Source organism: Lissotriton helveticus, chromosome 10 (genome assembly GCF_964261635.1).
Source record: "Lissotriton helveticus chromosome 10, aLisHel1.1, whole genome shotgun sequence".
In the NCBI taxonomy this organism is placed as follows: domain Eukaryota; kingdom Metazoa; phylum Chordata; class Amphibia; order Caudata; family Salamandridae; genus Lissotriton; species Lissotriton helveticus.
This window is the reverse complement of record NC_136071.1, coordinates 920,779,213-920,805,176: the sequence shown is the minus strand read 5'-3', so window position 1 is coordinate 920,805,176 and position 25,964 is coordinate 920,779,213. Positions and strand designations below refer to the sequence as shown.

The following is a 25,964-nucleotide window of genomic DNA, read 5'->3' as shown; positions in this document are numbered from 1 at the left end:
CTTGGGCACCATTTCAGCAACCTCTGATGACTTTTCTCTGCTCCTTACAACTCTTTGCTTTCTACTGATGACGGGCTAAACCCAGAAACACATGTCTAAAGATAACAGCACTACCTGCACCAACTTTGGTGAAAGACTACAGCAACTTTGAAAGTAAGCATACTGCATTTACCAGGATGCAATGGGGTGAACTGTGCTGGGATGAGAGGCAGTGTGCTCCCTCTCCCCCTGTGCTCAAAAGGCTCCCTGAGCCAACGAGCTGACAAGCTCTCCTGGGATGCACCTGTGTGCCTGTGGAAAGGTACTGCGACCTGTGAAGACTTGGGCACCATTTCAGCAACCCCTGATGACTTTTCTCTGCTCCTTACTACTCTTTCCTCTCTACTGATGACGGGATAAAGCCAGAAACACGTGTTTAGAGATAACAGCACTACATGCACCAACTTTGGTGAAAGATTACAGCAACTTTGAAAGTAAGCGTACTGCATTTACCAGGATGCAATGGGGTGAACTGTGCTGGGACAAGAGGCAGTGTGCTCCCTCCCCCTATATATATTTTCATATTTCGATGCACTCATAAATGTTATCACAAACTCTCAATGTTAACATATTTTTTATTTTCTCTCAACACATAGATACAGTTATGTGTATTCTCATTTGTTTCTCTCATTGTTTAAATGTTTGCGTTGATCGAGTTAGAACACGCTACATGCTGTATAATGATGCATCATGTGTCTCTTACGTTGTTTGACTTAACCGGTTAACATGTCTTCACGAGGAATTTATTGTTGCAATGATCTTTACTAGTAAGAATTGATAAAGGTAGCCATCAAATGACATTTACTCTCCATCACTTCCAATCCTCAATTTTACCCACTCATCTGCAATTGCGGGTAATTTCGACTCTCACCAGAACTGCAGTGTCTATAATGCCTACCCTATCTCAGCCCTAAATCACTGGACACAGATTCAGCTAAGCCACTCAAACTTTGTGCAAATAGGAGTTGCAAAAACGTTTGTCAGCTGGCTTTATCCAATTAAAATCAAATTTGAATACATTATGTGTTTTCTTGCAGATACAGGAGATGTCTGTTTGTGCATCAACACTGGAGATATATTTTTGTTATTTTTAGGTCAAGCCTGGGCAGCTCATGCACTGCTCTGCGAGGCATGCTGTATTTGGGTATGGACTTGAAGCTCCTCCCACTCATCGCTCATATTTTTCATTGGCTGTGTCATTGTTTTTTGTAAACTGTGGCTTTTCATTGGTCATTAGGCTTAGTAGTCCCTCCTTAGTACTGCCATGTCTCGTCTTGTAGCCTCTGTTAAGGACTGGCCCTCTTACATGTGTTGTTACTTGGTCGTCTTTAATGAAAGCCTCCGACGACTATTTCGTTAAATGTTTTTCACCTTCCTTCTGTTGCAGGCAAGATACGCTCTCTCCTAACACTTCTTTTTTATAGCACAGCACGCCACAGTGATGGCCAAGCCTTTGGTTTTTTTTGTGGCACTAAATGCAGCCGTCTGTATTTTTTCTATCTATTCACTTTTTTATTTTGTTTACAAGCGCCCCTGCCAGAATTTCATATTAATGGAGGCTCGCCCCTTTCTTTAGACGTGGCACATCTAAAGAAAGACACACAGCCGCTATTAAATTGAAACTGCAGCATGGGGCGTATTTACAAAAAAAATATTTTGTTTGTCAACCTGACAAACGCTTTTTTTGTAAAAGTGACCTACACTACGCTTTCACTTTAATGGCCACTGTGTACCTTTCTTTGGACACAGCTTGTCTAACACCTTGGCTGCTGCCCCGATTCCCCTCCGGTGCTGGACATCCCTTAACTGGGTGTGGTCATGACGGAACCATTCCGTCATCAGCACAGCTCAACCGTGACTGATGACGGAATGGTTCCATCACCAGCATCGAAGGAGCTAAAGAAAGGAGCTCGGCTGCCATTAATGTGTAAGCGCAGCATGGGGCACTTTTACAAAAAAAGTATTTGCAATGCAATAGCTCTTGCATTTGTGAGACTTTAAGCTATTGCCAATAGCTGAAACTCTCGTAAATGCGAGACCTATTGCATTGCAAATGCTTTTGTTTATTCTTTGCTCTTCTTTGTTTTGACATGTAGCCTGGATGCCATGCACAATGTAACTGTGTACCTCTTCTCCTACTTTCAACTCCATCCCTTTTGTCATGAGACTGCTGCTGCCAGGCTTTTTCCTTCACACCCTGCTCTCCCTCCCTCCAATGGGTGCAGTCAAGAGACTGGTGCCTTCAAGCTTATTTTCGCTTTGTCTTCCTTCTTCCTCAACCTCCTGTTGTGTTTTCACATCTCATGAAGAATCAGGAGCTAGGCAACCTGAAGAGAACTGCAGCTGTCAGGTAAATACTTGTTTGAATTATTATTAGGTTTGTTTTCTTGTTCCTAATATTTTCATGTCTGAGCTCAGAAATTCTGTAGTAAAAGTTAAGTGTATAGATGCCAGACCTTTCTGCCCAGGCAATTTAAGAAAAGAACATTAAATAACATTAGTTGGTCTAACTTTTATGAAACTTGCTCAATGATTAATGGGTACATAACCGGTTATTCACAGAGAGGAATCTCTGCTCCTTTGCCATACTCTCTTAAGGCGCTTTTTGAAAATTGAATAGCAGATATTTTCTTAGCACTCTCCTGATCTTTTTGTTTTTGTTTTAACCTTTTTTTTTGGTCGAGCTGGACAGCGCAGCTGCCACTTCGAGGCCTGCTGTAATCAGTCTGTGTGCTTAAAGTCCATCCCCTTTTTTGATATTGCTTTTCATTTGTCTATGTCAGTGTCCTTTAACATTTTTTGCTTGCTAGTGGTCAGTCCAGCCTCTTTTTCCATCCTTTCTCTCTTCTGTTCCTCCCACAGAGCAGGGGCTTAGTACTGTCTCATTGCTCTAAGGTTCGGTGTTTGGTCTCTGGGTTACCATATTTTTTCTTGGTTTCCTGCTCTGGTACGGTTTGTTGTGTTCAGCGTCAGTGCCCTGGCTTCTTACATTTAAATATAGCATTCTTCCTCCAACCCCTCTTAACATGCCAGTTGTGTTACTGCTGCCTCCCCTGCCCTGCCTCCTGCCATGTTGCTTGTTCTTAATAATTACTTGATTGTCATCCACGTGAGGATCAGACCCCAATTGCCTTTGTGATGCGATGTGCGAGTTTAACCTTAAAAGAAAATTTCTTCAGTTATGAAGGGAAATTATATTGGCAAACTACGGGCACTTCTATGGGCAGCACTTGTGCCCCTAGTATGGCCAATTTATATATGCATGGCTTCGAAACCAAGTTTGTATACCCCAGTACCAATCCTTTTCAACCTCAACTCAAACTGCGGAAACAGTATATAGACGATATCCTGGTCATCTGGGAAGGTGACCAGGGATCTCTTTATATGTTTTCCAATTGGTTGAATGACTGTGACATTTATCTGAAATTTACTGGTGAAGCCAGTACCATGACAGTATCATACCTAGATCTTAGGCTATACCCTAAAAATGGTAAAATCCACACAGAATTATACCAAAATCCTATGGCTAGGAATTCACTGCTTAGTTATCATAGCTTTCAACCACGTGCCTTATTGACGAATCTTCCTATAGGTTAGTTTTTAGGACTACGTAGGAATTGTAGCGAGGTTGCTAGATACAAACAACATGCCAAGAATTTGAGTGAAGAATTACTTGCAAGAAATTATCCCACTCACTTGGTGTATAAAGCAGAAAAAAGAGCACATAATAACCACTGAGAAGCATTGCTTGAATCTTATGATGAACCAGAAAAAAAGAGAATGGTTTGTGTGACTACTTACAGTGACTTGACTGACAATATCAAAAGGGCCGTTACAAAATCCTGGCATATTTCGAATACAGGTTCTCTAACATTGGAGAAGCGTTTATTTGCTCTGAAAAGGAGTAGTAATCTGCAAGATCTACTAGTTCATACTAGACCGAGACTACCACAACAGGCGGCCAGACAGAATACTTTATGGGGGGCTTCACGAGTCACAGGTAATTTCCCTTGTGGATGTTGTCCCGTGTGCCCTTTCACCAAACATATGAGTCGCTTGGAAAAGGTGGTTTTTTGCCCACCCTCCTCATTTTAAAATAAGCGTTCTTTGTTGTGTGACAGAGGGAATTTGGGGGGAAGGTTATTTGCGTGGATTGTGTGAATTGGGGCTTCTTGGAAATGTTTTAAAATACAGCGTTGGAATTGTTGAATTAGCTGACATTGTGTGGAAGTCTTTAAACAGAGTGTACCATATCCCTTCCTCATCGGGTGGCACTCTCGGGGGGGTTAGTCGGGACAGCGGCCATCTTGGACACGACTCGCGTTGTTCACGGTCAGTGTTCCAGATGACGCACGCTGCACGCCAGCTTTAGCCACACCTTGTTTGAATGGCGCCTGCTCGAACGAGCAACGGGCGCGCCAACGGTGCGCCGAAGGCGCACCTAAGGCAAGCCCGTCTGCGCCCGTCAGAGCTAAGTCAGCGCTCAGGGCAAGCAATTCTGCTTGAGATGACTCTGGGAGCAGTAATGTCATCCACTTATCAAGTGAGTTGTTGAAATCCCTGAAACCCCTTCCCTGTCCATCCCATAGAGATGGGCAAATAGGACCTACTAGGGACTATGTTTGTGAGGATTGTGGGTTTAGATTTTCACCGGAGCCCCTGCCGCTGCCAACTGATATGTTAGCTGACCCACTTAGGTCGGGGAATAACAGTGCCTGTCTCATTAATGCTAGATCAGTCAAGAAGCATTATGTAGACATTGCTGATCTGATTACTGACAACGGTCTGGACATATTGTTTGTCACTGAGACTTGGCTTGACGCCTTCTCTAACCCCATCGTGGCCTTGGCTACACCAGCTGGTTTCAAAGTCCATCAGGTGGATCGCCATGTTGGCAGAGGTGGTGGTCTAGCCATTTGGTATAGGGAAGGTTGGTCCCTCCACAGTGAAATATCCACCCTTTGGGGAGATTGTGAGGGTCTGGATTTTAGTTTACAACTTTCAGCCCACTTTACTTTTGGGGGGGGTCCCTGATTTACCAGCCTCCTGGGCCAGCCAGGACCTTTCTGTATACTTGTGAGGATGCGCTGGCAGAGCGTGCACTGCGTTTCTCAAATTATGTTTTTCTTGGTGATGTCAAGCTCCACCTGGACCACACTGGCATCACTGATTCTATAGTTCTTTTGGCTGCCCTTCCTCTGGCTAACCTTTCACAAACAGTTATGTTTCCTACCCACCTAGGATGGCACATTTTGGATACCATCTGTACTAATTTCCCTATATCGGTGTCAAGGCCAAGGCCGGTTGCCTGGTCGGATCATTTTCCCATATTTTTTTCACGGGCAATGAAGAACTCTCCACGACCAGCCATCTGCCACCGACCCCCAGCCATTAGGAAAATGGACCCGGGTCTGCTGATTGTTTCTCTGGCAGCTTCCAGGCCTTCCCTGTTGGGGGATCTGGAGGAAAATGTATCTCCGTTTGTTGACTGGATTGCTAGCTCGGTGGCTACTCTGTCTGCACCATGTCAGCCAAAGCTGAGGAGAGAGTCCCCCTCTAAGCCGTGGTTTACTCCTGAGTTGAGGACTCTGAAACATGTGTGCAAAATAGCAGAGAGAGCCTGGGGCTCCAGTGGCTACTGCCGGATTGATAAAAACACTCTCAGAACTAAACAAAAACTCTATTATGCTGCGATAGGAGAGGCCAAAGGCCAGCACTATTCTGCTCGCATCGAGCGGGCCAACAACAACCCATAAGAAATCTTTGCAATTGTGCAGAGTTTTTTTGCCCCTAGCACCCAGGTGGCAGTGGCACCGGTTTCAGAGACCTGGTGTAACACCTTGGCATCATTTTAAGGGATAAAATCGTTAGTATCTAAGAGACGTTTTCGATTTCTTCCAGGAATTCCGGTGTTGGGTTGGCGCTGCCTAAGCCTGTGGTTAAACCTGACTTTACCTTTTCTGAATTTAGGCCGGTTGATTCTGCCAGCTCTCTCAGAATCCTTAAGGCCCTTAAGTCCGGCTCACCTAACGACCCGTGTGCAGCAAGGCTTCTGTCTGATTTGCCAGATATTATTAACTTAGAAGTGAATCTTATGGTAAATAAATCACTGCGTGAAGCTTGTGTTTCAAAGGGATGGAAAATGCGTTGATTCTCCCCCTACTTAAGAAGCCGTCACTTGACCCTCTGTTGCCTGAGAACTATCGGCCTATCTCGCTTCTGCCAAGTCTGGCTAAAGTATGCGAGAAGGTGGTTACGTTCCAACTTACCAACTTTGTTGCAGGGGCATGTCTGCTTCATCCGGCACAATCTGGCTTCCGTGCCTCTTATAGCACGGAGTCAGCTTTGTTAGAGGTCACGGAGGTGATTCGGGAGTGTTTGGATGACGGCGGGAGAGCAGCTTTGGTTATGCTAGATCTCTCAGTGGCGTTCAACACTGTGCCCCATTCCCTGCTCCTAGACCGCCTATCTGAAATTGGTATTTCTGGCATGGCCTTGAAATGGATTAGGTTCTTTTTGGAGGGTCGGCTGCAGCAGGTCTGGCTCCCTCCGTGTGCCTCTGCGCCTAAGCGGGTGACTACTGGTGTACCGCAGGGGTCCTCAAAGAAAGGGAGGTTCCCCTGTCACGTGTGTCAGGGAGGGGAATATTCAGTCATAAAAAGTTGAAGGTCCCTGTTATAGTTGTAGCAGACTAGGATCGCTGAGAGAAAGCTAGGGGGGGGGGTTTGTTTAAGTTTTTGTCTATTTGTCAATTAAACAAGGGATTTTACAAGGCAAACTTTGACTGTATATTTGCTCATTTTATTACTACTGGACCTCGTCCCGAACGGTTGCTCCCCCACGCTCCCTGGCTCCTGCTTGCAATCTTCTTTCCAGCGCCCACAGCTGAAGCGCTTTCAATCGGCCCTCGTGTGTGGTATCGTAGCTCTTGTGATTCTTTAGCTTCACTTATTCATAGCGCTTTGTGCTTTGCTCATTGTGGTAGCGCTTTAACATAACTGCATTTGCCCACAGCTGAAGCACCTTCAATCAGCCCTCGTGTGTAAAATCATAACGCTTTGTGCTTAGCTCATTTTGGTAGCGCTTTAACTTAACGGCATTTGGTAGCGCTTTTACATATTCGCAGCAGTATTCAGTCCTTTGCGCTTTCACTGCCTACAGTGCATTCCTTCATTGCTGGCATTGTACTGTGTTGGTTTCGATTCCTATCCCTCCCACCATTTTGTTGTTGTGCTTTCCCCTGGCCCGCCTCCCCGCTACCGCCTCCCAACTGACCCGCCCACCCACGAACAGAGCGTCCTCCACCTCCAAGAGAAGACTGTGACCGCCTGGACCTCGTCCCGAACGGTTGCTCCCCCACGCTCCCTGGCTCCTGCTTGCAATCTTCTTTCCAGCGCCCACAGCTGAAGCGCTTTCAATCGGCCCTCGTGTGTGGTATCGTAGCTCTTGTGATTCTTTAGCTTCACTTATTCATAGCGCTTTGTGCTTTGCTCTTTGTGGTAGCGCTTTAACATAACTGCATTTGCCCACAGCTGAAGCACCTTCAATCAGCCCTCATGTGTAAAATCATAGCGCTTTGTGCTTAGCTCATTTTGGTAGCGCTTTAACTTAACGGCATTTGGTAGCGCTTTTACATATTCGCAGCAGTATTCAGTCCTTTGCGCTTTCACTGCCTACAGTGCATTCCTTCATTGCTGGCATTGTACTGTGTTGGTTTCGATTCCTATCCCTCCCACCATTTTGTTGTTGTGCTTTCCCCTGGCCCGCCTCCCCGCTACCGCCTCCCAACTGACCCGCCCACACTCCGCCCCCTCCACTAACCATTAAAAGCAGATGTCCCAACGCGCAGCGTCCACGCGCTGCGGCCGCGCCGAAGGTGCGCCAAAGGTAAGCCCGTCTACGCCCGTCCGTGCCTGGACCGCACCTAGCGCCAGACCCCCTGGTCCCCGCACCACCCACCCCTCCCGCATTACATACAACGCCTCCATCCTCCTAGCACTAAACGCCGGCCGACTCCCCAACTGCGCCCAAGCCGCACCTGGACACACCCATGGACCCTTCACATGCAACTCCTGCAAGTATGACGGCACCAAGACCAACTCCACATCCACAAACACCAAACAGAGATCCGCCACTAACCACCTTAAATGCATCCTACTCAACACCCGATCGGTCCACAGCCACGCCATCAAACTTTGGAATCTACGAGACACCATCTCTCCAGACGTCGCCTTTCTAACAGAAACTTGGATGAACGCCTCGTCAGCCCCAGACATCACCATAGCCATCCCGGAAGGCTACAAGATCACCCGGAAGGACCGCGTCAACCAGACCGGAGGAGGCATCGCCATTGTACATAAGAACACCATCCGCATCACGACCAGCTCGGACGTCAACCTCTCTAGCGCCGAACACCTTCACTTCCAGATCCACACCGACCCCAAGACCACACTCAGAGGCACCCTCCTCTACAGGCCACCAGGACCCCGTGCACAATTCACTGAAGACATCACTGATTTTATCACCCAACACGCCCTCTCCTCCGAAGACTACATCCTACTGGGAGACCTCAATTTTCACCTGGAAAAGAGGAACGACAACAACACCACCACCCTTCTGGACAATCTCGGCAACCTCGGACTCAAACAACTTGTTAATACCCCCACACACCACGCAGGACACACTCTCGACCCTATCTTCACCTCCAGCAAACATATTTCCTTCAGTCACACCACAGTTCTCCAATGGACGGACCACAGCTGCGTTCACTTTGTTTACAAGAAGACCACAACCCACAACCATCCTCAACCTTCCCTGCGAAGAAACTGGAACAAAATCACCATCGACCAGATCTCCACATCGCTTCTTCAAAACCCCCCTGCCCACTCATCGAACACCAACCAAGCAGCCATTAACCTCACTCAATGGCTAACCAACACCGCCGACAACCTAGCACCTTTGAAAAAACGTCAAATCAAACTAGGAAGCAAAAACGCCCCCTGGTTCAACGAGGATCTTAAGAAATCCAAGAAACTCTGTCGCTCCCTTGAGAAGACCTGGAAAAAAGACCCAAACACCAACACCAGGGACGCCCTCAAAAACGCCACGCATACACCACCAATTGATCTGGACTGCCAAGAAAACCGCATTCAAAGACCGACTAGACAAAAACGCCCACAACAGCAAAGAATTATTCAACATCGTCAAAGAATTTACCAACCCCACTGCCAACTCCAACGACATCACCCCCTCTCAAACCCTTTGCGACTCCCTAGCTTCGTTCTTCCACGACAAAATCGCAGACATCCACAACAGCTTCGACAACAAACCCGGAGACCAACACACCCAACCCTCTGCCGTACCTTCACCCCCCTTGAACATCCTTAATGACTGGAACCCAATCTCCACTGATGACACCATCCGCCTGATGAACTCCATCCACTCAGGATCCCACACAGACCCATGCCCTCACCACATCTTCAACAAAGAAGACTCCATCATAGCACCACACCTCCGAGACGTCATCAACTGCTCCCTCAACTCCGGCACCTTCCCAGAAAGCTGGAAACACGCCGAACTCAGCGCCCTTCTCAAAAACTACCGTCCCATCTCGCTCCTTCCATTCCCGGCCAAGGTCATCGAGAAGGCTGTCAACAACCAGCTCGCCACCTTCCTCGAAGCCAACAAATCCCTCGACTCCTCACAGTCCGGCTTCCGAGCCAAATGTAAATGTAATGTGTATAGGCATTTATATAGCGCACTACTTACCCGTGGGGTCCCAAGGCGCTTCGACCGCTGCGAAACCCTTCCTGGCTTCCCTGAGAGATGGTCCCTTAATGGGTATCTCCAGGGTGAGACCAGGCATCCCCGGCGGTCTGGTGGGGCCGTTAGTGAAGATGAGGCAAGCTAATGCCCAGAGTTGCCGAGTGTGAACGCTGATCAGAGTGGGCACCGAGGCGAGAGAATTATCGAGTCCGCTGACCCTGGTCCAGAAACCTGCCGCGCCGGGAATCGAACCCTGGTCCCGGGCCGTCCTCTGCTCTCGGGTCTGCCGCCTCTAACCAGTGAGCCACACTACTTCACAGTACTGAGACCGCACTCATCGCAGCAACAGACGACATCCGAACTCTACTGGACAATGGAGACACAGTCGCCCTCATCCTCCTCGACCTCTCAGCAGCCTTCGATACAGTCTGTCATAACACCCTGTTACAACGACTCAGAAACATCGGAATCCAAGGAATAGCACTGGAATGGATCACCTCATTCCTTGCCGGAAGAACTCAGAGAGTACGCCTCCCACCATTCAAGTCAGAGGCCACTGAAGTCATCTGCGGCGTGCCACAAGGATCTTCACTCAGCCCCACCCTCTTCAACGTATACATGAGCCCCCTAGCGACCATCACACGCCAACACAACCTCAACATCATCTCCTACGCTGATGACACTCAACTGATCCTCTCACTCACCAAAGACCCAAACATCGCCAAAACCAACCTACATGAAGGAATGAAAGAGGTAGCCGAATGGATGAAGCATAGCCGTCTGAAACTGAATTCAGACAAAACAGAAGTCCTTATCTTAGGTACCTCCCCCTCCGCCTGGGACGACTCTTGGTGGCCAGAAGCCCTTGGAAAAGCACCCATCCCGACGGATCACGCACGGAACCTAGGCGTCATCCTGGATTCCTCACTCTCGATAACCAGACAAGTCAACGCCGTCTCTTCATCTTGCTTCAACATTCTTCGCATGCTCAAAAAAACATTTCACTGGATCCCTACCGAAACTAGAAAAATGGTCACCCACGCACTGGTTACAAGCCGCCTGGACTACGGAAACACCCTTTACGCCGGTACCACCGCAAAACTCCAGAAAAAACTCCAACGCATCCAGAACGCATCAGCCAGACTCATATTAGACATCCCACGTAAAGAACACATTTCTGATCACCTGAAAGACCTCCACTGGCTCCCCGTCAATAAGAGGATAACTTTCCGCCTCCTCACTCACGCACACAAAGCTCTTTACGAACTTGGACCCGAATGCCTCAATACACGTCTTTCCTTCTACACCCGCTCCCGCCAGCTGCGTTCTTCCAACCAAGCCCTCGCTGCTGTTCCCCGCGTCAACAAAACCACCATGGGAGGAAGATCATTCTCCTACCTAGCAGCCAAAACCTGGAACTCACTTCCCATGCACCTTCGCCTCACTCAAAACCACCTAATATTCAGAAAGCAACTTAAAACTTGGATATTCGAGAAGTAATTCCCCACCCCTCTTCAAGCGCCTTGAGACCCTCTGGGTATGTAGCGCGCTATATAAATTTATTGACTTGACTTGACTTGACGTTGCCACTACAGGTGGTATTTTAAATTGTTTTGTATTATGTTTTAGATTGTGACCCAGATGGGAGGCTTAAAATAACTCTTGTATATTTTTATAATAATTCCTTGTAGCAGTGCCATTTACTCTTGTGTACTTTAGTAATTTGATTATATTTAGCTCTGTAGTTTGCCTTGTGAAATCCTTTGTTTAATTGACAAATAGACAAAAACTTAAACAAACCCCCCCCCTAGCTTTCTCTCAGCGATCCTAGTCTGCTACAACTATAACAGGGACCTTCAACTTTTTATGTACCGCAGGGGTCATCACTTAGCCCTCTCCTTTTTAACATCTACGTGACTCCACTATTTTATCTTGCAGAGTCAGTGGGAGGTAAGGTGATGACCTATGCAGACGACACCCAGTTGTTGTTTACCTGGAGCAAGGAGGGTGACTCGGTTGTGACAGTCCAACATTGTCTGTCTTTCAGTGGCTGGCAAATGCACAGCTGAAATGCAATGAAGGAAAGTCTGAGTGTTGCTGTATGACTCCTTCTCAACGGACTTCAGTGAGAGGCTCTGGCCTTCTGGTTTTCCTCATCCTAGTGAGAGGAAAGGTGCTGCCAAAAACATTGGAGTCTGGTTCGACGAAAATCTGAACTTTGTGACGCAAGTAAAGAAACAGGCCGGCACTTGTTTTGGCACGTTGAAGATCTTGAGGAAGTTTCTTCCCTTTTTGCCATGCACGGCCAGAGAAACTGTGGTCCGTGCATTGATTTTGTCCCATTTAGACTATGCCAATACCCTTTTGGTTGGCGGTCCGGGATTTCTAGTGAGGAAACTGCAAGTTGTTCAAAACTCGGCAGCCAGACTTCTTGGAGGTTTGTCATCTAGGCATAGTGTTTGCACTTATTTGCGCACTTTGCATTGGCTCCCGGTTGAATCTCGTCTTAAATTTAAAATGCTGTCAATTGCTCATCAGGCCCTTTATGGTCTAGGCCCTATCTATTTGCAGAAGAGGTTCACTTTCTATATACCAGATAGACAGCTGCGCTCCTCTGCTCAGCTGCTGATGCAGACGCCGACGTTTAAGTGCCAGCGACTTGGCAGGAATTCTCTTGTGCTAAAGCAGGTCTGGCCTGGAATATGCTGCCCCTGACTCTGCGGGGCAATCAGGATCCACTGTTGTTTAAGAAAAAATTTAAAACGCTGCTTTTTTAAGCTGACGGGTGTGGTTTTCTCTCTTTTCTGACGTAAGCGCCGGGACACTTTCGAGTAGCTGTGCGCTCTATAAATTAAATATAAAATAACATAACAGTTGGATATGGGCTTAAAAATACCTTGGCAACTCAGGATATATACCAATTGTAATATGAGCGGGTAATTTATATGATCACTTGCCCATGCTCACTAATATATATTGGTATGACTACACGTAAAGTTAAACATAGAATGGATGAACACCGTAGTGCTTTCAGATGCAGGAAATCTAACACACGCATGACTAGACACTACATAGAGATGGGCCATTCCGAGGATGATTTTTCATGGGTCATGGTGGATAAACCTAGATATGATACCAGCGAGGGGCCCCTTGACAAGGTACTGTTTAGGCGTGAACAGAGATGTGTATTCCGTACAAAAAGTCATGAGATAGGACTGTACAAGGATATACCGTGGTGTTCAATATAGATTTTGATTACACTTCTATTTTGGCACAATACATGGTGTGTAATACTAATTACATAACATAATTGGCGTAATAGATAACACAGACGTGTTAACACTATTATTGTAAGCATGTTTTGTACACCCATGTATATTACAGACAGTTGAGAATCAAACAATTATTGATATATACGTGTGACAGGTATTAGTTTTGTCCATTGTTCTCTTGATTCCAAAACATGATATTCAGGGATTGGTTTTTGTCGCAAACTACATTTCCCAGAGTGATTGTAGTTCTGGCAATTAAATCATCATTTAGAACTACGATTCCCAATACCCTTGCAGCTCCGTTCACACGACGAGATGACTGCAATAATGACAATTGCGAAATATAATGTTTCTACAATTTTATACTTTACTAGCAGCCCGTCCCGACGGTGTCCAGGTATGAATTGCTGCCGGCCAGTAGTATATTGTTTTGTAGGATTTCGTTTTGATAGCATTTCTTATCTGTGACAGGCCTGTGAAACGCTCCGATTCACAGTGAACTGCTGATGCACTTAAGAGTGCGCGTTCAGTAGTGTGTGAACTCGAGTTTCCCTACTTTATTTTTCCTTGCAATATTATATAGCGCAAACTCGACAACATGGCATGAGCACAATTTACATTACAGAAGAACACATTCATTTGTGGTAGGCTCGGGGAGACAAAGCGATTTGCCTGGAATCACAGGATGTTGAGCTGATGCCGAGATTCGAACTAAGCTCCCCAGCTCTAAAGTTCGCAATTCTAGAACTTGTGGCGGGAGTTGTGTCTAAAAGTGTATGTCGGTGCTGGCCATCAATGAGAGAGACCTGTGCATTTTTCAAATGGGTGGTGAAAAATGATGAGTATGTTGCTGGAGATGTCTGCCGCCGTGCCACCAATGTACTTACCGGGGGAGGGTAAACACCCATTATTCCGCAACTTTCTTTCCGCATACCATCACTCCGCATACTTTCATTACGAAAGTACCATGACTCCGCAATGCCATTATAACGCATGGCATTACATTTTATATGCTTTTACCACGCATACATTTACAACGAAATTCGTTGTAAATGCATGAATGGTAAAAGCACGTTTTTCTGGATAGGTATGGGTTTTGGGCTACAGGGGTATTTTTAGAGTTCAGGGCTAGGTTTGGGTTTTGGGGTATAGGGGTATTTTTAGTGTTCAGGGGTAGGTTTGGGTTTTGGGGTACAGGGATATTTTAAGCGTTGTAAAAGTTTTAGAAATGATGTATTTGCGGAGTAATAGTACCACGTTATAAAAATTGCGGAATATCATCACATATTCCCGGGGGAGGGATAGTCCCTTTCTTGCTATTTCCATGGAGCCGGGCCTTGTGTCCGGATGGGCATGGCGCGAGGCCTGTGCGCAACAGAAGTGGAAAATCTCCAGTGTGCATTTCAGGCGTCACCGGAAGTTAAGGCAAGATTACATTTCCTGCACAATGGCCCCTGTTTGCGCTCCTTCCGGTCCTTGGGAATGGTGCCATGCCTGACCTCCATACAGTAAAGCAGGTGCACGTCACTGGGAGCGCGGGGCAAGCACACCCGGAGCTGGAATATACAGAACCTGGGAAGAAAAACCAATGAAATATTGGGCACAACGCTCGCTTTTTTTCCCCGTAATCCAGCGCCCCGCACACGCCCACGCCCCCAGCACACGCCCACAGCACACAATATTAAACATTGCATGAAGGGCAGAACGTATCACACGCCCCCAGCGTTTGTCACGCCCCCAGCACACCCCCACAGCACAACGCAGACACGCCCACAAGGGACTACTTTGCTGGCACGGTTCTTTTACCTTTTAAATGTATATGGTGGGCGCCTGCATAGCATATGTCCTTCTGCTGCAACTGCCCTTTCCAACGCTGTATTGGGTATTGTGATTGGGGCTGTGGTTCCTGAGATTATCTGCCTCAAAGGTTTGGGCTCTCTCTTTATTATATTAGTATAGATAGGCAAATTCTGTAAACCCAAATTTGGGGTTAGGCCATTAACTTGTATTGTCCTTGAACCGGAAGTGGCCCGAGGTTTTGCAATAATAATGTGTCTGTTTGTGAACCGGATATGATTAGGATATTTCTGTGATGCGATATGCCGGCAAGGCACGGTATTTAAATGTTTGCAAAGCCTGGCGGGTTTCCTTTTGGCCTGAATGAAGCAGCCGTAGGCTCCAGGAAAGTCGATAAGACCCACCTTGCAGCTTTGCTAACATGTAAGAAAAGCATTGTTGCCTTTACGATTAGCCGCGCAAATCAAGTATGGAGTAGTGCTAATGTGACTCTAGCGCTACTGTTTTGAGGGGACCTGACAGATGCAGTGAGGCTTTTAGTCTGCCGGCGGCCGGGTGCAACACCTCAAGTAGAATGATTTGGCTGGATAGTCTTCGAGTCCCCCATAAAGATAAATATTAAACCTGGATGACTTAGACTTTAAGCTTGCCTATCAAGAACGTTTAACCAAGTGAATTGAACACCATGATTATGTAATGGAGAATGCCCATGTGAATAATTGAAGTGCTAAAGAATTTGTGTTATATTGTTTCATTTTAATATTTTGATCACTACATTCCAGATTCCTGTGACATGTGTATTTAGGACCTTAGAAGGAAGAAGTAGATGATCTGTCAGAAATTGGTGAGGTGATATAATTCCATCTCACACGTGTGCAGTGATATGGTTATCGCCCTGGTTCTCACTAAAACTGGGTGTATGGGTTTTGTGGATATTGTGGATATTGAGCAGATTTAAAAGTGAAAGGTTTTTATTCACAGATAATGGACCAGATTGCAGCTGGTTCCTTGGCTCTCCATATATATTAAGTATGGTCATTTTATAATTTTTTTCACGTTGTAGCAGAGTGAGAATATGTTGGTCCTGACGAATGCCACAAACTTTTAGTCATGTTGACCTGACATATATGGAACATCCATATCCCTATTTTCCCACTGTTTTTATCTCTATCCGCCTAGGACAACTATTCAAGTTTTGTGTCCTTTGTGGAGATAGTTTTAACTCACTAGTTTTGATTAATTTTTGCACTCTACCCCTCACTCATCTTAACATTGGATGAAATAAAACACCTCACGCTCCTCTCTGGAGGGAGAGTTGTAGCCCACACTGTGTACCTTGCGGTTGCCTGTCATGTTGTGCTTTGAAACGCACAACATGCATTTTTGGCATTGCGGAGGACGGTGCTTTCAGCACCACCCGCCGCAATGTTAAAAATGCGGGATGCACCCGCCACTGTGGTGGGTGCATCCTAATTCTAGGCACAGGACCTCTGCCCTTATGGAGGACGGTCCCTGCCCACGACAGGATGGCGGACGGAAGTTCGTCCGCCATCCTAATGATGGCGGTGCCTGTCATGTTGTGCTTTGAAACGCACAACATGCATTTTTGGCATTGCGGAGGACGGTGCTTTCAGCACCACCCGCCGCAATGTAAAAAATGCGGGATGCACCCGCCACTGTGGTGGGTGCATCCCAATTCAAAGGCACAGGACCTCTGCCCTTATGGAGGACGGTCCCTGCCCACGACAGGATGGCGGACGGAAGTTCGTCCGCCATCCTAATGACCCCCATAGTGTTTTAAACTGGATTCTTTTTTCAACTGGCAGCCAGTGTAATTTAGGTAGAAATTTGGACACTGAGCAAGATTTCGGGAGCGCCAGGAGAATGGAGGCTGCAGCGTTCTGTATTTTCTGCCGACGCCAGATACTGGACTTATTGGCGCCTAAATAGAGAGAGTTGCCATAGTCCAATCTAGATAAAATCATAGCCTGAACAATGGTCTGACGAATTTTCAAAACAAAAAAGCCAAGTAGAGGTTTTAATCCTCCCAAGAGTCCAAAACAGGTCCCAGCTACAGATTTAGATTGGGTATCAAAAGAGAGACCACTGTCAATCCAAACACCGAGATTCTTAACTGCCTAATTATGCAGGGGAGCTGGTTTGAGTCGATCTGGCCAATATTGCTCAGACCACATATCACGGTCTCTCCCGAACAACATAATTTCTGACTTACTGGCATTCAACTGCAGGTAGTTTGAAGCCATCCAGTCCGCGATCACAAACAAATCCTCCTTAAATTTCATGAGGTTGTGGCCTATCACTGAGTTGAAATCATGAAAATATACCATCTCAGTCTTCATTAAGATCATTGGGGAGGGTGGATTGTTTTACTGCTATTTTTTTTTTAAATATTTCAGGGGACGAGTGAATAATTATTATTTACATTTCATGCATGCATAAAGTACCCTAAAATTGTATCATACATGCTGTTGACTACACAATGAGGACAGCTGCATTTACTAACATCTTCCAATTGTTTTCTGTCTCAATAAGGAGCTTGACAATGTCAAACAGGAACGCCGTGATCTGGAGTGCAAAGTAAAGACACTCCAAGAAGAAATCGACTTTTTGATGAAGCTTCACAATGAAGTAAGATATTTTGCAGGACAGTTTTTTTTAAAACATTCATGATTATGGTAAGGAAAAGAGCAACATAAACCTTTCAACGCTACTTCAGTGAATTCTGTTGCATGCTCTTTAAGTAAATCAAACACCAATAACACCTACAATAAATAAAGTAGTTTTCCTCAAAGTATGTTTTAATCAGTTTATATTTTCTCTGCTGCAGTGGAAGCTTCATTAAACACTGACAGAGTGAAAAAAGAACAGAGGAAGTAGCTGTTCACTGCAATAAAATGACATTAACCATGTGCTAATGTTTTTAAACTGTTTTACTTTAACGTACAAAGCTTGCTTTCCCCTCTGGGTTAGGTGTGGGTTGTCCTCTTGAATTGTTTGCCGCCACTTCTGTTTTTTGTGTTCGCAGGAAATTTGGGAACTTCAGTCACATATGATCAAGAAGCCAGCCAACAACATCACTGAACTAGATGTGCCTAATTTTGACCTTGCAGCTGCCCTCGGTGAGGTCCGCCTACAGTATGAAAAGATGGCAATCAAAAACCTCTCTGAGGAAAATGATTGGTACAAGGCCAAGGTACAGAATGGTATTTAATATAAATTAGATTATAGACAAAAAGGCAATTCATCATTGTCGTAAACCAAAGGTCATGAACCAACAGATTATTTTTACCACTATTAAGAATTCGGAGCCAGATGCACTAAGTTTTTTTGTGGTCGTACCGGGTCCAATTCACAAAATAAGGCCATTTGCAACTGCAAAATGGTCTTTTTGTATGTAATATTCCCAATTGAGAATCAGTAACATGTTACCGAATTGCAATTTGGACCAGCTGTGGCCGTACAGGTAAGAGTGGTGGGGCTGGGTGAGGGGGAATTTCAACGGACGATGACCAGGGAAAATGAAATAAATAATTAATTCACCCTGGTCATCGTCCGTCAAAATCCCTCCTCACTCTGCCCTTCCGCTCTTACCTGTGCGGGCCGCGGCTGATTTGGACGTGTGAATAAACCTGAATCCGTATTTTTAAAGGGCATTTTTAGGGCACCCCTTGCAAATAGTGATTTGGTTGAAATGTATGAATGTTTTGCAACTGAAATCTAGTCGTAAAGCATTAATAGATGACTTACTACTGAAAGCTAGTGGTAGACATTTTGCAAAAGGTAATGTTGACAGAATTTTTTTTTTCCACTGCCTACTCTTAAAAGAAATGTCCTAATTATTTTTTTCCTAAGGAAAATGGGATGCATTTAAAAAAACAATTGCTTTATTCAAAAGCAATCTCAGACCCCAGCAGTCCACCATCCCTGTGATGTCAGTGAATCATAGTAGGTCCCAATTTTGTGACCAACCTCATTAATATTCATGAAGAAGGTGAAATTGTGACCCACTACGCTTCAGTGCTTAGTGAACCGACCTATTTGTTAGTAAAATACCACACTAGTCACAAAAACACTGCAACCAGTATTTTGCAACTAGTGTTTAGTACATCTGGCATGGATTTACCCACTGATTACATATTTCTCATGTATCACTACTTGCACTCATAACGATTGAAATGGCACTTCATTCATTTTACAAGTATTTGGAAACTTAGCAGCTTTTCGAATATATGCTTTTGGGCTCCAGATTGAGTATGGACTCAATGGACGATGCCCTTCAATCTGGTGAATTTTGGCAACATGAAATCTCAGTTTTATGGTATTGTGCCCTATTTGAAAGATTTTATTAAATTAAGTGTGACTGATTTATTAACAGCAGTGCACTATTAGTGAATTAAATTCACATGGACAGTAATGTTGGCCTTGTGCTTGTCTTATTGTGAGACCATGAAGCCTGCACCTCACTGTTATATAGATTTTATATCATTCAAATTTTCACAATTTACTACTTTTGTACCCCAGTTTGCAGAACTTTCTACAGCTGCGATCCAGAACAATGATGCCCTGCGCAAAGCTAAACGGGAATCAAATGAGTCCCACAGGCAGCTACAGACCCTGAAATCGGAAGTCGATGCACTGAAAGTAACTGTGAGTAAAATGTATCTAATGTCTCCATGTTTCCAGTGGTAATTTTGCTCCCTTTATTTGCTTGCCCTTTCACAAAATAGCGTCTTATTCTGATAATATGTACAAGAGTTTAAGCTGATTTATGTTTGTAAGCCCCAAATGCATTACATGTAGCTCCACGTCCATTTTCAGTCACAGTCCATCTGCCTCAATGTGCTGCTAGCATAATACAGACTTCACATTTTTTGGGTCCGGTAACATTGAAACGGGGAAAACCATGCTTGCCTTATATTCTGATCAGATTTTATGTGTCACTAAAATAGTGCATACTTTTGGTTATCTCCTCATATGAATAACATTCTCAAGATAGCATGTAGTACTGTATAAAAGGCTACAATCTAACCCAGACCTGGTGTGATGGAGCGTAATGCAAGACCCTGCTTCACTGGCTGGTTTAGTCCAATGGATCGTGCTACCAATATACATTACTTGCCATAGACATTCCTAGCAATAAACACAATAAGGTGTATTGCATTTCAATTGAAATAAACAATGTAATGAATTACTCAACAAATGGCTCATAAAGAGCACTATCATGTCAGCGTGTTATATCAAAAATGTTTTCATATATGATTTCCTAGCATTATAAATCAATTTGAAATAAATAATTATAAAATGTAATAATTAACAGTGAAACCCCCGTTGTCAATGAGAGAAATTATTGACTGTGAAGGATAATGAAGCAATATTTAATCGCGATTTCAGTGGGAAATAGACATGTTCCAATATGGAGGCCAAGAAATCTAATGTGGACTATGCATTCCATTCTTGTCCTATGTCTATGTCAATGAGTTTTTGATGACACAGGAAGTTGTAGGTAATGATATGTTTAAAATACATGGAGAGGCTGCACGTAAGCATGTTGATGAAGGCTCAATCTAAAACGCCTCCGTTGTACCTGTAACTCGTCTAATTAAATTGAGTTATTTTCATCCCTCAAGAATGCAGTCTCTTCTTTTGAAGAAATTCAAGCTCAATAGAATTCGTGGTCCCACTACCACGCCCTAAAAGACAGGCACCTGCTCCGGAGTAGTGTGTGTTCCTTGGTGGAATAGTGCAATAATATACATCCAACACTGCTCACAGCATTTCCTTTCGGCGAACTGTGAGAAATGAAAAACCCAGACAATTTGACGGAAAAGTTGTTTATTTCTCCTCACTCCTCAATCTCCATGACGCGTTTCAGGCATCCAGTGCCCTTGATCAAATCCAAACATTGTTTGGATTTCATTATCCTTGATATAGATTTCCGTATCTAAGAATACTAATCTTTCATTGCTTATCTTATAGGTAAATTTAAAGTTTGTGGTGCAAATTTTGAATTAATCATCAATTAATCTTTTCCAACTGACAATTTTATTCAACACATGATCGTTAAATGTGCTCCATGCTCTTTCCTTTTCCCACCTGCTCCATATGTTTTGCCACAGCATTAGCTCTGTCTTTGTGTATGGTTGCCCCCACATGCTAATGCCGTGGTGAAACATATGGAGCAGGTCCATCAAGGGGACTGGAAACAGTTGAAATTCTTTGGAATAGAGACGGTACCAAAAAGAGAATGTGGTGGGGACGTTGAAAAACTATTGCACCAAAAATAATCGTGCCATATTCTAAATATGAGAACATTAAGCCTGCACGGCCTGAATCAATCGGAGGAGCAATATATTCATGCGTAATAAGAGAGTAATTCTCGATGAAGCTGAATAAGGAAACTAAGGAAAGCGAAGAGAAGAAATGTGACATAAGTAGCCCCACTGGAGGGGTGCGAATGAGCTGGGTTTGATACATACCCGAAAGGAAATGGGTGGCTTGGAAAGAAATACAAACCTAATTATACACTTACCCGAAAATAAATATCATGATGATAAATAAAGTTTGATTGAACGAGGAAGAAAAAAAGAAAAAGATTCACAAATAAAGCGGGACTGAGTTGAACATTGGAACAAGCCATGCTGATAAAATATAAAGGGGATTTTATCCCATATAAAATGCCAATAGTTTAAATTGTCACGGTGGAGAAATTCACTTTTAAAGGAGTAATAAGACTAACTATATTCTCCAGAATGCAAAGGGATACTTGTGACTCAAACAGGAAATGATGGCGTAGCGGTTTGAATACTTGAATAGAGTTGACAAGTGGTCAGTTGATCGTTAGCCAGGTATTAGGAGGTACCGAAACGAGTAGATCTAGTCTCGCTGATTAACTCTATTGAATGAAGGAGTAAGAAACAAAAACAAATTGCAAAAAGTACTTCAAGAGTGTGGCCTATTTTTCTTTCCTGTCTGGAAGGATTGTGTGGAAATATGAAGCGGCAGGGTTCCGCCACAGGGGATCGCACCTGCATGGACTGCTGCAGAATCCAGTGAAGGGGAACAAAGGTGGAAGAAATATACATATATATATATCTGTATTTAAACTGAGATTGTATTTATTATAACATTGCTGCTATATTTATATCCATGTTATGGATGTATTCAGCAAATAAGTAAATATACACAAGTATATATTCGTTTTTGTGGAGTTTACAAAGTATGTTCTCACTTTCTATGGTCACATGACCAAGTAACATGATTTCGGTGGGTGTGCACTTTAAAGCATTTAAAAATGGAAAAGGTTGCTGTGACCATTGTGTGATCAAAGGCTTTCGCGTCCGAAACGCGTCATTTGTAATACTTGGCAATAAAGAAAGGAACATCTTGCCGTACTCCAGTGGTCTGTTCTCCTTCTCCGCTAGTTCTATAGAGCTGCAGGTGGTCCGTAGATTTGCTGATTGATATATATATGTATATATATATATATATATATATATATATATATATATATATGTGTATACATATATATTTAGATAGATAGATAGATAGATAGATAGATAGATAGATAGATAGATAGATAGATAGATAGATAGATAGATAGATGTAGGTATATGCAAGCAATAGTAAAATTCACAAGAAAAATGCAGGGAAATAGAACACAAGTAAATGATAAATGCATGGAAGAATAACTCTATGTACATAAATATATAGTTAGGAACAGAAATACTTCACAGCATGGTCACTCAGATGAAAACACATGTATAAAGTACTATATATATATATATATATATATATATATATATATATATATATATATATATATATATGTATATATATGTATATATATGTATATGCACATATGTCTCCAATCCAATGATCAGCAGAGAAAATACCTCACCAGCTGCAATAGCTTCATCTGGGGTCAAGAGACTTCTCAAGCCTGGAAATGCTTCATCGAACGGGTGTGCCCGTCCCTCAGTAGGAGAACCCGATTTCCAAGTCAAAAGACTCCAGTTTTATACTGTTCTGAATGCACCAGAAACTTAGTGAAGCTGGCCAGGTGCCAGCAAGCATTCCAAGGCACAGGATACTTCACATATTTCTTTGCGCTCCCATACTACATGTTTCCCTAATCTTGCATCGGTTTGAGAAAGTACAAAAACATTTCAGAAAGTGTGCAAACTCCCTTGAAAGAGGAAACCAATCTGAACCTGCGGGCCTGCTTGTGTGTGTAAAACTCAGAATTCAAGATGACACGAGGGCATGTCAAAGCCAATATACAACATACTGCACATTTGTGCACCACTGCCTTTAGCACCACACACTGAGATGGAGAACTAAATTTCACACATTTCTCTCTCTCATGCTTTCAAACACACATTCTTTTCCGAACAAGGCTGTTTTGAAACTCTCCTACTCTGCAGCTTTAAGGTGACATGAAATGAAAATGCAAGTTAAAATGCAAGTGAAACACATAGAGGCAATGAAGACAATGGTAGCCAAGGCCATCATTTAATCCTAAGTGCATATAGCACAATAGGGCCCAATCATTTTTTGCTAAACCACTACTGGTGTTTGAGGGATTTCTGGTTCATGTACTTGCTGGGTTTAGATTTCTGAAAGCCCATCCTAACTTGATACCCACACATTCTCATTTAGCCATGATAATAAGTAGTCATAATTCAGAAATGTGTCCTTGGAATGACCACTGGTCCTATCACTGTTTGCAGAACAAGTCTCTGGTGCTCCAGATGCATGAGCGGGAAGATAACTTTGAGATGGAAACTGCTTGCAACCAAGACATCATCAGCCACCTTCGTGTTGAAAACCAGAACATGAAAGAAAAAGTGGCACGCCACCAGCGTGAGTACCAGGAGCTGCTGAACGTCAAGATGGCCCTGGATATTGAGATCGCATTTTACAGGACACTGTTGGAGGGGGAGGAGAGCAGGTAGATTGCCAACATTATGAGCACCACATGATATACCACAACAACTACATGTGGTCACTATTCATGAGTAACACCAGTTTATTGACCATAATCTGCTCTTCCATGTCTTTACAGGATTGATCGCTCATTCTTTGCTACGAAAGGTAAGAAATGTACACCAGCGCTAACTCGTACCATGGGTACATGTTCGCCGCTAATCCTTCACACCATATGTCTAGTGTAGTAACACATTACAGTTGAAAAAGTACCTTGTCTGCTTGCATAGTAACATTTGCATAAACTTAAGATAATCAGTAGAAAGAAGGGGCAGTCTCGGCCTATTAGAAGAAGCAATACATGGTTTTCAACAATTTATTTGTTTTTTTGTTTTTTGAGTACTGATCTTCTTTGAAGTAGCTACTACATGCTGCATGTCTGGTGTTTGCACAGCATTTCCGAATTGTAATGTACAGTACATTGATTGAAAACTGGAAATAGTGTGTTTGCAATGCTTTCAGGTTAGATAATAGTCAAAAGAAGCTAATCACATCGTAATGGTACTATTACTAATACATATTGTTGCTATCCGTGCAATACAAAAAAATCGTGGTTCAGGCGTTAATAGGATCACGACTTGATTACGCTAACGCCTTGTATGCGGGATTGCCGAAATATTTGTTGACAAGACTACAAATAGTTCAGAATTCGGCTGCAAGAGCCATTTTTGGCCTTCCAAGTAGAGCTAGAGCCTCCAATCTGCTCAAAGAGTTACACTGGCTCCCCATCTCTAAAAGAGTCATTTTTAAAACTCTTACTCTGGCGTTTAAAGCCCTTCACTCTGTAGGTCCTAATTATATCAAGAAGCGAATGGCTTTTTATGCACCTAGGAGGATGCTGCGATCGGCTACTTCAGCTACGATTGTGGTCCCGCCCATCAAACGTGCTCGGATGGGAGGACGGTCTTTCTGTTATCTAGCGGCCCTCCATTGGAATGGGCTCCCGATCTCGTTGAGGAAAGCCAACAGACTGGTGGCCTCCTGATCTGGGCCCAGTCCCTGAGCCCAAAACAGTGATCAAGAACCTAGGAGTCAGACTAGAACCAGAGCTGACTATGAAACATCATGTCTCCATTACGGTAGGAACATGCTTCCACGTAATAGGTCTCCTCTGGAGGATTTTTCCTTTCCTTCCGGATTCTTATAGGAGAACCCTGGTTCAAGCTCTGATTATCAGCCGCCTTGATTACTGCAACGGCCTCCTGGCAGGAGCTAACGAAGAGGTCCTCAACCGCCTACAGGTGGTACAAAATACAGCAGCGAGGTTGGTGCTCAATGCTCCCCCTAGGTCTCCTTCTAGACCTCTATTGCACAAACTTCATTGGTTGCCAATACGGCAGCGAGTGAATTTTAAGATCGGCTGTATAATCCACAAAGGCCTCAATGAATTAGGACCTGAGTATCTTGCTACTAAGTTTGTTCCCTACGTTCCTACACGTACCCTTAGGTCTGGTGAACAGCTCTTGTTGAACATTCCAAAAATCACCAAAGCAAGGCAAGGAGGTAGGACCTTGTCTGTGGTAGGCCCAAGCTTTTGGAATTCCCTCCCGCTTTCTTTAAAACAGTGTGGGAGTCATCTAGAATTCAGAAAATGTCTGAAAACTTTTCTGTTTAGCCTATGCTAAGCATTTATCCGCTGGTTTTTACTAGACCTTTGGTATTAAAGTGTTAAAATATCTCCCCGTAGCTCCATCTAAGCTCTCCACTCTAGGTGTCATAAGCGCGGAGATACTCCTTCGGGAGTTTATTCATAGCGCTATAAAAACCTATAAATAAATAAATAAATAAAATAAACAGTCTCCTCGTCTTTAGAAAGGAGCTTAAGACGTGGCTCTTTTCCGCGTGACTTCCATGACCACTTATAAGCCGCTGTCTGGATGTTTTGGGACTCAGGTCTCTTTGCCAAAGCGCCGGGACACCCTTTGGGGTAGCCGTGCGCTATAGAAGAGATCGCACATAACATAACATAACATATTAGCACCACCTCCTATAAACATTGAATTAAACATTAAATGAATCCCTTGTAAATATAATGTCAAGAGCTACTTTTTTCCTAGGTGAGGGAGCGGAGGCTTTCATTCACTC

At 44.1% G+C, this 25,964-nt stretch overlaps 1 protein-coding gene across 1 annotated transcript in view; it reads left to right on the top strand.

Annotated features, from left to right (window-relative positions):
• LOC144784147 (vimentin-like) overlaps positions 1-23,848 on the top strand; it is a 31,611-nt gene extending 7,763 nt beyond the window's left edge. The window contains exons 3-6 of the mRNA XM_078662822.1: positions 17,427-17,522; positions 17,920-18,087; positions 19,416-19,541; positions 23,624-23,848. Of these exons, the coding sequence (XP_078518948.1) occupies positions 17,427-17,522; positions 17,920-18,087; positions 19,416-19,541; positions 23,624-23,848 (615 nt within the window). The remainder of the gene's footprint in view (positions 1-17,426; positions 17,523-17,919; positions 18,088-19,415; positions 19,542-23,623) is intronic.
• Positions 23,849-25,964: the final 2,116 nt, after the last annotated feature.